The 12,775-nt window shown below is 43.6% G+C and overlaps 1 protein-coding gene across 1 annotated transcript; it reads left to right on the plus strand.

The window, feature by feature from the left end:
- Window positions 1-2,471: 2,471 nt before the first annotated feature.
- LOC119085255 (transcriptional protein SWT1-like) lies at window positions 2,472-4,752 on the plus strand. Its single transcript, XM_037195592.1, has 4 exons — window positions 2,472-2,890; window positions 2,956-3,744; window positions 3,805-3,957; window positions 4,277-4,752. Exons 1-4 carry the CDS (start codon window positions 2,641-2,643, stop codon window positions 4,474-4,476), a joined length of 1,392 nt encoding a protein of 463 aa, XP_037051487.1. The 5' UTR covers window positions 2,472-2,640; the 3' UTR covers window positions 4,477-4,752.
- Window positions 4,753-12,775: the final 8,023 nt, after the last annotated feature.

The following is a 12,775-nucleotide window of genomic DNA, read 5'->3' on the forward strand; positions in this document are numbered from 1 at the left end:
TTCGTTCACAAGTTAACCGGCGGTCATATGAATTGTGATGATTCCATGTGGCCTGACTTTCGTCATATTTTGCAATTATTTTTTGAATTAATAATTCAAAAGCAAAGTTTTGCTGCCAGAGCGGACCGAGTGCCGCGAAACGATTAAGTTGGAATTTCTTATTTTCTTCCAGATGTGCACACAATGTTTTTCATACGTGTGAGGTGTGATTAATAGTTTTTGTTCACGAGACAAAAACATTAATAGCTTAAAATTGGCTCGTTCGGTATGCGTTTTTATGTAGGCGGGAACACCAAGCCTGTAAACAATTGGAAGAGGTCACGCGGATACGTGGGTGGCACAACACAGTTGACAATAATATGGTGGATTTCATACAAAACTTCACCTCTTCTAATGATTCTCGTTGTCGTGATATTGGGGAATATTTTTTGAAGTAAAATCATTCATTGTGGGGATCTGCGTGACCACCCCAAAGTTTACCGCATTCGAAAGCATGGCATTTTGGTGGGTTTTGAAATTAAGTTTCTCTATGTTGCGCACATTGTCAACAACGTGTAGCAACGTGCAACAAAACAAGTCACAACCCACTCGAAACTGGTGACAAATTCCATAATCTATTGTTATCACATAATTCAAAAGGTCAAAACAAGAGGTAAGAAAATAGACATTTTATCCCCCGAACTGTCATCAGACTATAGTATAAGTAGACTACTCGAGTCAATGGTTGTAGATAGACTAAGACTTTATTCATACATAGCGTCAACAAAGGCGGCAACATCATTTTATTAACTTAATTTCCTCTTACTAAAAAAGTACTCAGTGTAAGAAACATGATTGAATTTTTTCGATTTTTGCTTTGTTTATTTGACAGCTCGCTCTCTCACGGAGTACTTTTTGTTGAGTGGAAACCATACTTAAAAGTCCAGGAGCAAACCTTAGACGAATTATATAATATTCGCCGAGGGGGAAACCACTCTTGTGTGATTGACATGGTTAATCTGTTAATCAGTCAATCAGCAACATGATTTTTGTGAATACGTATCACTTTTTCATCGAATCGTTCACTTAAAATTCAAATTTTAGGCATACTTACGGCGTGAATTGTAGTTTTGTGACGATTCCCTCTGTTAAATGCTGGTTTATCACTGATTCGTTAATCACTGGCTAATCTTGTTAAGCATGTTAAGAGCGTACAAGGGTTTAGCTGTGGACATAAACCAAATACTATGGCGCCACCTCTTTTAATTCAAGTGAAATGCTCATTGTGTCTTCAATAACAAAAGAATCTGGAACATCGAAGACGGCCACCATAGAAATAGTGTGAAAGCAAGATGGCCGCCGTGGTAGAAAAATTTTTGATTTTTATTAATTTAATCAAAACAAAAAGGAATTTTAGAAAAAGGAAAACACATTTTCGTGGTCAGCGACATAAGGAACGGTTTTGATATAGCAACTTATGTGTTTATTCTCGATGTACTGCCGAAAAAATGTACCTAAAGTGGAAAAAAATTTTGCCTTGCAGACGTGTAAAATCAAGTAATTTTATAAATGCGAAAACAAATTTCTGTTAAGTAAGGCTCAAATTAATCGTTAATTCCCTTTTTGCTGTATTCCATCTCTTGAGTCCTGAGAATTATGTTCCTAAATATGCCCTATTTTTCGCGCAATTTTGGTTCTTGTCCGAAGCTAAACCCTTGTACCCTCTTAACCACGTCTATAAAAAAGAGTGGTTTCCCCCTCGATATTCGCACTATTCATGAACGCGTATTTGAAAGGTAATGATTCGTCTAAGGAGCAAGTTAATTTAACTGAGCTCGATGGGTGAACACTCTTTTTGGCATTCTCTCTTAACACTCTACAGACTGTTATGATCAGAGTTTGAAGCCCGCAGACCAGTTGATAATAGCTTGTCTTGCCTTATTTGTCATTGCATTTTTCCTTCCATCAGAACAAATAAATTTGTTGACGTTTAGGTTATGTTCATGTCTGTGGATTCAAGACTTTAAACTTATGGGGAGGTCACGCAGATCGACATTTTATTAGATACGCGGAACACACCACTTCTGATGATTTTACATTATGTGTATCTGCGTGACCTCTCCAAAGTTTACAGCCTTGGAAATCGTTGTCGTTCGTGATGTCAAAGTTCGTGTTTACAGTTACTTGGAACAAACCTATCGACTATTATGATGAGAGAGAAAGAAATATTTTGACAGATACCCCAAGGCAAGTTATAATAAACTGGTCTTCGGTCCTCTCGCTCGCATCGTAACATGTTGAAAGAGAAGCAAATATTTGGACAGGTACCCCAAGGCAAGTTATAATTAACTAGTCTTCGGTTTTCTCGATCTGATCATAATAGTCTATATGTGCTTTCGTTCAAAATTTTGTGTTCGATGAAAATTTCCCGCTTCGTCCAAATCGATAATTAGCTGATGGCATCTGGCAATACAGTCGTTAAATAACATCTGTTTAACCAACAATGTGTGCAGTCAACAACATATGACTGTGTTAACAAATATTTAACTAGAGAAGAAAACTGTTTCTTTTGCCTTCAAATTTATAACTCGTACCCGTGTTGTCAACTAACATACAGTACGAGAGTTACTTTGACTTATAATCGATGCATATATCGTGACAATGGACAATAAAACCTCCGTCACTAACGACGACCTGCCCGATTGTTGGATTAAAAGACCATCGAAAAGTCATCCTGATCGCTCTTATTATTACAACACTGTTACGAAGCAGTCGCAATGGACTGTACCACTATCCCCTGGTGACAAACAGCGGAAACATCAGTCGAGAGATAAGGGACTAGCTGAATCGCCCAAGGGTAATGATAAAAATGACGGGAAAAACCTCAAGATCAGCAGCAGTTCGAAACAGAGTGAGAATCGCTTCAGCAATGTTTTACGTTCCAGTGAGTGCCTTACGATGAATTTTTTCTTGTAGTTAAGAAGAGCCAGGCAAAAACGCCAGCACAAGATCGTCTCCACAATTTGGCCAAAGAGCTCAAAAATGCATCGCAAGCGAAGCTCCGTGGAGGGAATGTGGCCGAACAATTCAAAAATGCATCTCCAGTTAAGCTTCGTGGAGGGAATATTGGCGAACCACTCAAAAATGCTTTGTCAACTAAGCCCCGTGGAGTGAACTTGGCCGAGCAGCTCAAACAAGCAACACCAGAGCAGTATCGCCTTTTAAATTTCGGCCGAAAAAATGGAACTGACTCGGGACGGTTAAATGTGATAAAAAAGACCAGCAGTGCAGCCGATGCCAATAAATCGAAGTTGAAAGACGTTCAAAATGTCACCACACGAACGAATAATTTTAATCGCTCGGCGGAAGTGCGTACACCACACAAACCATCCACGAATGACACCAATGTATCCTATCCATCGGACGAAATACCTAGCCTTTTTCCGCCGAGAACTCCTGGCCAGAACAGGTTGGATCGACTGCGCCACAGTTTGAATTCAGAATGTGCGAACACACCAAGCGAATCAGCACAACATGCCTTAACCATAATCCAATCGGAGTTTGGCCTATCATCGGCCGCATCGCCCAATACTTGCAATCACCATGCAACCATCGACGAGGACGAACCTATGGACTGGGAACCTTGTGATGTATTCGAGGAAGTCGAGAATTTCGTCTACAATGAGTCAAAGCACGCGTACATTGTACCAGATACTAATGTGTTCCTCGACGAATTGTCCTGCATTAGAGACACCATTCAAAGGGGTGAGTGTAATCACATCAGTCGAAGTCCATGAACCGAGTGATAACTTTCTAATCAAACAGATGGCAAGTACAACGTTCTGGTGCCATTTGTTGTGCTGCAGGAACTGGATCGGCTGAAAGGACGGACGGGTGATTCACGGATCTCGCAGTTAGCGTCTGCTGCTATCAGATTCATTTTCAACGAACTGAAATCGAAGACGCAAAGATTGCAGGGTAAGTTTTCGAAATCACCGGAGTCACGGTCTATGTCGGTGATCGCTTTTGTTTTCCAATTTGCCCTCGAATTTGCCATTACGACGACTCAATTGAACTATTTGTTAAGTAATCGCGACAAAACATGTTTGTTTTGCATTTATGCCAATGAACCCAAGTAATCACTTGCGCCGCATTTATGCTTACCTCCAGTAATTTTTCGTTCAATATTTTGATCGGTGTGCAATTTCCATGCCCAATTTGTATTTGAAGAACCGGAGACACTTCGTCTGAAACTACGAAAGGCGCCAGTGAATTGATGAAATTCCGTTTCGTTTAGGTCAAAAAGCCACCGAAGATTGTTCACATCTCATCGATGTGATAAATGCCGACGATAAAATCCTCAATTGTTGCCTACAACTGTTGCGTCAATCGCGCGAAACGATTTTGATTAGCAACGATATCAATTTATGCAATAAAGCCATTGCTAGCGGAGTTGCAACAATGACATCCAAGGAATACAAAGCGATAAACAATTGAAGCGAATGCTGTGAGACAGAGGATACATTTACACGATTACATTACGATTACGATAAGATACTGTTGAGACTGAATATCATTATTGAGAAGATGTGAACTTTATGAATTTCTATGTTTTTTAAATAATTAAACGGAAAATCTAGTCAGTTAAGAGGTCACACTTCAACTGGATTTAAGATAAGAAAAGAATTTCTATTTTTTTTATGGGAATATTTCGATTGTTAAACATAAAACCGAAGAAAAGATAAGAAATAAAATCAAATGAATTCTTAAATTGGGTGCTCAGTTTTTAGCTCTGACCATTTTGGAAGATGTGACCCCCGAATCGGTCATTAATACCATTAATACACGACTCATGTTTTGTTACTTAGTCAGTGCTTTTCAGATGTTCTTCCACAGGTGGCTTGTTCCTTGTCATTTCATTTCGATTTGATCATTTCATCACTCCTCAATTCACTCTTCACTAGGGTGGAGCAACCCGAAACGGAACTCAACATAAGGTTTCACTTTCAGGTCAAGTTCGGGCAACCCGATTGTGTGAAAATTTGTCAATTCTGCAGGAATGTGTACAGTTTCGGGTTACCCAACTTGATACAACCTGAAAACTTCAGGTTCAGGTCATTTTCGTGTCAAATCCGAAAGTAAAAGTTTAGGTTCGGTTCAGATTCTCACGTTCGGTACGGTTCAAGTTGAACCGAAAATTGAAAATTTCAGGCTCATTTCAAGACGAGTTTGGGTTATTTTTTTTTTAGATTTATCAGGGTGGGACGATCACCTAGGTGATCTTGAAACACAGATCTTGTGATCCTTTGTTTCCTTCCCGGTCATCATTTAAATCAAGACAACCTTCCGGTCGCCGCCAGGAATCTGTCCAAAGTGGCAGGTCCCAGGGCGACAACTTCGGAGGGTTGTACGACGTAATCTCCAAGGAGCCTGCGTCTTAGTTGAAGAAATTTAGGACATTCACAGATGACGTGTATGCCCGTTTCTTCTTCTAATCCGCAGGAGCACCAAGGAGTCGCCGAGAGCCTTAGCTTATTGAGGTGCCGATTCAGCCCGCAGTGTCCAGTAATTGCACCAACCACTCTCCTTATGCATTTCCGGTCCATGCTGAGCAAATCTTTAGCCCATCTAGCGTTCGGCCTCGGGAAGAATCGCTTCGTGTGAGCGCCTCCCTCGTACGCATTCCAGCGCTCCAAGTGTTTACCCTCCACCCATTTCGATCTCGCTTTTGCGCATATCGAATCGGGTATAGGTAGGTACGGTTCAAGCCCGTCTACGAGAGCAGCAGAGCCTGCTTTGGCAAGCTCATCCGCCTTCTCGTTTCCATCCACGCCAGAGTGTGCGGGGACCCAAACCAAGCAAATCCGGTTATTTTGACCCACCGAGTTTAGGTAGTCTTTACATTCTTTGATTAGCTTGGAGATCGTTACGGGTGACGATATTGCTTTTATCATCCCCTCGTTATCGATACAGACCGTTACGTCCTCTCCTTGCGTTCCCAAAGGCAGAGCTTCTTGAACTCCTTTGAGCACTGCGAAGACTTCCGCCTGGGGGACGCTGGCAAACTTACCCAGGTGGAACCAGCTGCCTTCTTCGCTTTCTGGTCTGAAAACGCCGGCTCCGGTCCCTACCGAGGTTTTAGATCCGTCGGTAAATATGACTTTACCTTCCCTATGCAGATCTGTGGGCCAGCCGTTTAGCCAGTCCTGTCTGCCTGGGAACCTAACATCAAAGTTCCTGGTAAAGTCAACTACCGGCGTCAGCCTGTCCCTAGGCATGCTAAACACAGGATTCGCAATCACGTTCCTGATTTTTCCATGCCCCTGCAGGAAATTCGGCGTCCACCAGCCATTTTGCGCTAGCCTGTCTGCTGTGGCAGACGCTCTGGCCTTAATTACCAGGTCCAGAGGTGGCAAATTTAGTAGCACTTCCATGGCCGCAGTCGCCGTGGTTTTCATGGCTCCAGTAACACAGATGCATACTAGCCTCTGAATATCACCCAGTTCCTTCCTAGCTCTTTCGATGTCGAGTCTAGGCCACCATACCACGGAACCGTGACTCACCATGGGTCTAATGACAGCCTCATATAGCCACAGAATAGCCTGCGACCTTAGACCCCAGTTCCTCCCAAAGGAGTTCCTGCAGATCCAAAAAGCCGCTAGAGCCTTCTGCGCCTTGTTCTTTACATGCGCTATCCAGTTGAGTTTGCTGTCAAGTATGACCCCAAGGTACTTTACCTGAGAAGAGAGCGCTAAGTCAACATTAAAGAGCCTCGTATTACCCACGAGGTCGGATCCTTTGTGCCTTCTGCTGAACAACACTAGGTCCGTTTTTCCTGGGTTAACTCTAAGCCCTTTCGCGCTACACCAGCGCTCCACTATCTTCAGTGCGACTCTGACCCGATCGCCTAGCGTACTCTCAAAGCTTCCTCTGACTAGGATCGTTAGATCATCCGAGTAGCCTTGGGCGTAGATTCCCTCATCGACCAGTTCTTTGATGAGAGAGTCCACTACCATACACCATAGGATCGGTGAAAGGATACCGCCTTGCGGACATCCTTTTGCTACCCAGAGATTGGTCTTCTGACCACACACATTGGCCTCCACCGACCTGTCTCTGAGCATGTTACTGACCCATCTCACAACCATACGTCCGACTCCCCTTTCCTCCAGCGCTCGGCGGATAATGTCAAAGCCCGTGTTGTCGAAGGCCCCTTCGATGTCCATGAAACATCCCAGGGCCACTTCGCCAATTACGAGCGACTGTTCCACTTTTGCTACCAGTTTGTGCAACGCAGAGTCCGTTGACTTACCTACCTGGTAGGCATGCTGGTTGATGTGCAGCGGGTATCGCTTCAGCACTTCATCCCTGATATAAAAATCGATCAGCCTCTCCAACGTTTTTTGGACGAAAGATGTGAGACTGATTGGTCTGAAGTCTTTAGCTCCACAGTGAGATGGTTTTCCCGGTTTAGGAATAAATGTTACCTTCACTCTTTCCCACTCGGCCGGTATATGACCGAGTGCCAAGGAGCTCCGTAACACATCACACAGCGGTTCCAACAGTATTTCTCCACTCTCCTTCAGTAGAGCCGGGAAAATACCGTCGTTTCCCGCTGACTTATACGGCTTAAATTTACCTATCGCCCACTTCAACCTGTCCTTAGTGACAATTCGTCTAGCCAGTGCCCAATCTTCTTCCGATGGAGGAAAACGATCTTGCGGCCTGGGCTCGACTTTATCATCTCCACAGCCAGGGAAGTGGGTTTGAAGCAGATGTTCTGCCGTATCTTCTCCACTTTCCGTGAACGTACCGTCGGGTTTCCTCAAGGAGCTCGGGAGGAGCCTGGGGTCCTTGGAGAGGACTCTGTGGATTCTGGCATAGTCGGGGACATATTCCATTTCCGCACAGAATCTCCTCCATGCCTCCCTGGCCCTCGTTCGAACAGCCTTTCTGAAAGCCTTTTGAGCCGCCTTGTACGCAGCCCATTCGACGTGCTGATTTGTCCTCATTGCTCTATTCCACGCTCTCCGCGCAGAAACCCTGAGTTTCTCAATCTCAGCGCTCCAGAGCTTGCCGTCCTTTTTCCTGACTTCTTTGCTTTCTGGGCACGAGCTTTCATAGGCTTCCGTCAGCAACCACGTAATGCTGTTCACAGCTTCGTTCAACTCTGCCGAGGATCTCGGCATCCCTTTTTCCAGTTTATCCTCTACGTGTTGCCTCAAAAATCCCCTATATTGTTCCCAGTTTGTCCGCCTAGGATTCCTATATTTCACCACTTTCACTGCCCCATTTCTCAGTCTGAACTTTATCGTCCTATGGTCCGAGAAACTGGGCGTTGAAGACACCCTCCACGAATCAATCTGATTCGCCAGGCCCTTCGAAGCGAGAGTAATATCTAGGACTTCCCTTCGGTCTTTTGTGACAAACGTTGGTTCATTACCTCTATTCAAAATATCGAGGTCCGCACCAGCTATGAACTGTAGCAATAGAGAGCCTCTGGGATTTATGTTTGTGCTTCCCCAGACCGTATGATGCGAATTAGCATCGCAGCCTAGGAGAATTGGCACACCCTTTTCCTTAGAGAATTCTATGGCATTAGTTAACAGCTGGGTGTATGGCGTATCCACCGTTCCTGGCATATAACACGACCCTACTAGTAAGTCACCCCCGTGAGCAACGTCTCGTGATATTCTTACTACAGCCGTGTCCTCGTCCGAAAACTGTCGCATTAGCATGGCTTGAAACTTGGGGGCCACGTAGATAGCCGCCCTCGTTCTCCCACCATTGCCTGCGATGAAGACTCTATTTCTGTGATGGCCGAAGCCCATCACCATAGATTTATTTGTCCAAGGTTCTTGGATAAACACTACACTTGTGTGCTCCATTGCTATGTCGCGACAAAGGTTAGCCGTGGCAGCTTTGCAATGGTGCAAGTTAATTTGTGCAAATTCGATATCTCGATTAGCCATTTCGACATTGAGATGGTTACATTGAAATTATTCGACCCAGCCTCTTAATGGGCGGTATTTCCCGAAGAAGGTCCCTTCGTTGTCGAAGAGCCCTTTTTCGGTGTGAACCTTCCGGTAGGCAAATTGGTTCTGACGGTTCCAGTCTTGCGACTAGCCCTCGTCGACCCCTTTTTGCCACCGTCCAGTTTAAGCGACCTATTCCCAGAGGAGACCGCCTTCTCATTCTCAGGATTGGGAATGGAAGTTTCAGCCATGTCCGGTTTCGGTGCTGTAACCTCAACGGGTGTCTCAGGAGTTTTCGTTATCGTAACACGTACCTCTCCGTTGACATTCGTTATGGTTTTCGTCGCAGTCGCGGTCACTGACGAGACTGTTGGCGCTGCATTTGCCGTGGAAGTTACCGTCGAAGTGACAGCCCTTCTCTCGGCCTCCAAATTCGCAGTCGAAGTCTTTTCCGTAGACGACTTTGATGGGCCACCGTTGCCGGTACCCCTCTCAAAGAGCGGCTGGTCAAGCTTAAATTGTATAGAGAACAGAAGCCAGAAGGCTCTGAAACCTCTGTCTCTTAACATCTCCACCGACGCCTCATCTACTTTCAAGAACAATCTCGTCTTATCACCCTGGTACTCGATGTGCTTGATCTCCCAGTATCTGGTTCTTAGAAAAGGATTGTGAGCGCGCAGAACGTCCATGAAATAAGGCCCCTTTGTAAGCCAGGGAACTGTGACGCTCATCCTTAGCATACGCAGGGGCTTATAGGCATTCTCCCACTCCTGTTTCGTGATAACCCTCAGATTTGCCTTTCTGAAGGGCTTCATTTTAGGCACAATCGCACACAACCAGTTGGCCGTCCGTTCATCGGCACACTTTACTTCGACTTCCGATTCGCCCTCCTTCACATCGTGAAGACTTGGCGCCATCGTCCTCGATCCGATGAACTTCTCCAGCTCCCAGATGATGTTACCCAGGACTTCTTTCACCTGGTCCGTATTCAACCTAGCGGTTGCTCCCACCACATAGAGCGTCAATGATTCGTTGACCGCTTGTCTAAAATCTACAGCCTTTTGAATCATTGGTGGTGTCGCTATAAGCACTCGTTTTGGTGGAGGAGTAGTTCCTTCACCCTGTTTAGGGCTTCTCTGTCTTTTCATTTGCCGTGGCGATTGAGGTGCGGACGCGCTAGCAATTGACTCACCTGCAGATTCTCTCGCCTTACGCCTCCGACGTTTCTCCGATCCACACGGCTTTTTCTTCCTACGACCAGAACGATTTGACCGCTCTTGCTCTTGAGTCGAATCATTTGCCTTAACTAAATTCGTTCGGCCCTGAATTACGATCTCATTTGGCGTAGACGGTACTTCCGTACGGATTTCGACGCCACTGTTGAGGTTTTGTGACAAGTTGAGCTGGCCATCATTGTCATGCAACTCCAGAACGTCACTATCCGTTCCGTTTTGATGGTTATTCTGCACTTCATTCGCATTTGCCATCGGCACATCACCATCCGCGTTGTCTGTTGACGACATGGCTTGATGAGGAAGATCGAAAACGTTTGAAATGGAAAAACAGCCTATATACGAGAAGTCCGACCGTTGACCATTCAAACAAATTCGCGCGCGATTCAACGGCTTGACTGGCAACACTGTTTCAGCAGTCACCGGTCTGTACTAAAACCACGTCACGCAGCACTGCCGACCTGTCAAAGCTCTATCTTACCGACTGTCTCACGCGAAAATTTTTCACTTTCCAAACGCTATTTTAATCGAATTCCGGCACTTTTCCAGCTAAACTCCACCGAACCGACAATTTCCACGTGCTTATCTACCGAACAAGCAACTTTTTCCTGTTCTATATCACTCCGAAACGCGTAATTTTCGCTAAAAACTATTGACTTTTTCCGAAACACTTTTTATCGCCGAAACGTCAAACTGTCAACTGAGTTTGGGTTAACCCGAGCTCGATTCTTATTGCACAGCTTCATAGTAATAACGATTGATTTGAAAAATGCCTCGGGCAAAAATATGTCCATAAATTCTACTTGTCTTTCATATCCATCGAAAACATTGCTATAATGCTAATCAGACAGTTCAGCGTGAGTATAACATATTTTGGACGCAATTCCATCCCCAATTTTATGTGAACTTAGACCACTGGATAAATTCGGTTTTCTTTCGTTTAAATTCTTTCAGTACATTTTTCAATCATTTTCCTAACAATACGTTCCTCAACATCTGCCACTTGTGATGCAAATTTCTTTTTGCAAAATTTTCTTTCACAAATTTTTTGAGTCAATTTTTTGTTGATAAAACTTTTGCGTACGACGCACAATGCGTCACCCTCAGCGATATCAGTTATTTTGTAAGTAAGATAAAGGACTTGCGTCACATTTACCCTTGAAGGGTTTTTTTACTGATATCACCACTTTTGTAAGTATGTCATTTCGACAACATCAAAAAACCTTATGGAAATTAGAGAAATCAGTCTGAATCCCAAAATCTAGAAACCAATCTTGGTTTACCTCACTTATATCGAAAATAACCCAAATCCATGGAAAAATCCGATGGAAGTTAGGAAGTGCTAGAGGAATCATCTGTCATCCCAAAATTTAGAAATCAACCTTGGAACATCTCACTCATGTCGAAAATAACCCAAATCCATCAAAAAATCCGATGGAAGTTAGGTAGTGCCAGAGGAATCATCTGTCATCCCAAAATTTATAGAACCAACCTTGAAACATTTTACTAATGTCGAATATAACTCAAATCCATCAAAAAATCCGATGGAAATTAGGAAGTACCAGATGAATCGTCTGTCATCCCAAAAGTTGGGAACCAACCTTGGAACATCTCACTAATGTCGAATATAACTGAAATCCATCAAAAAATCCGATGGAAGTTAGGAAGTGCCAGAGGAATCATCTGTCATCCCAAAAGTTAGGAACCGACCTAGTGGAAGTTAATACTTAATGATCCCAACAATTCCCTACAAGAAATACATCCCAAAACAACACACACCTTTCACCACATTACTGCCGTAATTCGCATGTCGGACTTAGTGCAAAATTTAAACAAAGAATTCTTTTGTTTAAATTTTGCACTAAGTCCGACATGCGAATTACGGCAGATTACTATCCATATCATGCACCAAAATATACAACACACACACATACAAATAGGCTTTTATATGGCATTTGTATGGAGACTTTGAAGAGCTCTAGCTTCCAAGATACGAATCCAACTTTTGAAAATTCCATTCTTATTTTTAGGGCATTATTAACCAAAATTTCAGGAAAATCTATAGAAACGATTAGGAGTTGTTGGATCTACTTTTCCATAGAAACTACAAACATCAATATTTCGAAGTTCAATATCTCGGCCAATTTTGAAGCTGCAGTAACGTGTGATAGCTCGTTGAACTCGTATGGATTTCTAGATTCCAAGTATCCTAGTTTCAGGGCCGTTAAGGGAGAAAAGTCAAAAAGTTGCTGTAAATATGCTCCGCCCTCCTCAAAAATTTTTGTAAAACATTTTTGGTAGTGGACTTGCGACACGCCAGCTTACTAACGTGCGGGCATGATATGAATAAACTAACGACTTTCGGAACTAACCTTCCACATTGCCATTTGCATATCAGCTCAGCGATCAACGGATCAGTTACACCTTTTCATTTAAGTCTTTCCCAACTGCTTGATACGAATTGGTTTACTTCAACAGATTTTATTAAAATATGAACACAGTCCGTCGATAGCTGGTGATTGAGTTGGCCTCATTTCACCACGAATTTCGAAATAACCACGAAATAACGCGTTCAAGTTTCAAACGTGT

The sequence above is a fragment of the Bradysia coprophila genome, unplaced genomic scaffold (genome assembly GCF_014529535.1).
Source record: "Bradysia coprophila strain Holo2 unplaced genomic scaffold, BU_Bcop_v1 contig_94, whole genome shotgun sequence".
Lineage (NCBI taxonomy): Eukaryota > Metazoa > Arthropoda > Insecta > Diptera > Sciaridae > Bradysia > Bradysia coprophila.

What these genes read in the sequence shown, in the direction of transcription:
- LOC119085255 (XM_037195592.1), top strand. Translation starts at nt 2,641, where the DNA reads ATGGACAATAAAACCTCCGTCACTAACGACGACCTGCCCGATTGTTGG. An exon ending in CAGCAGCAGTTCGAAACAGA is followed by an intron (nt 2,891 to 2,955) that starts GTGAGAATCGCT and finishes TTTTTCTTGTAG; the next exon opens with TTAAGAAGAGCCAGGCAAAA. An exon ending in TAGAGACACCATTCAAAGGG is followed by an intron (nt 3,745 to 3,804) that starts GTGAGTGTAATC and finishes CTAATCAAACAG; the next exon opens with ATGGCAAGTACAACGTTCTG.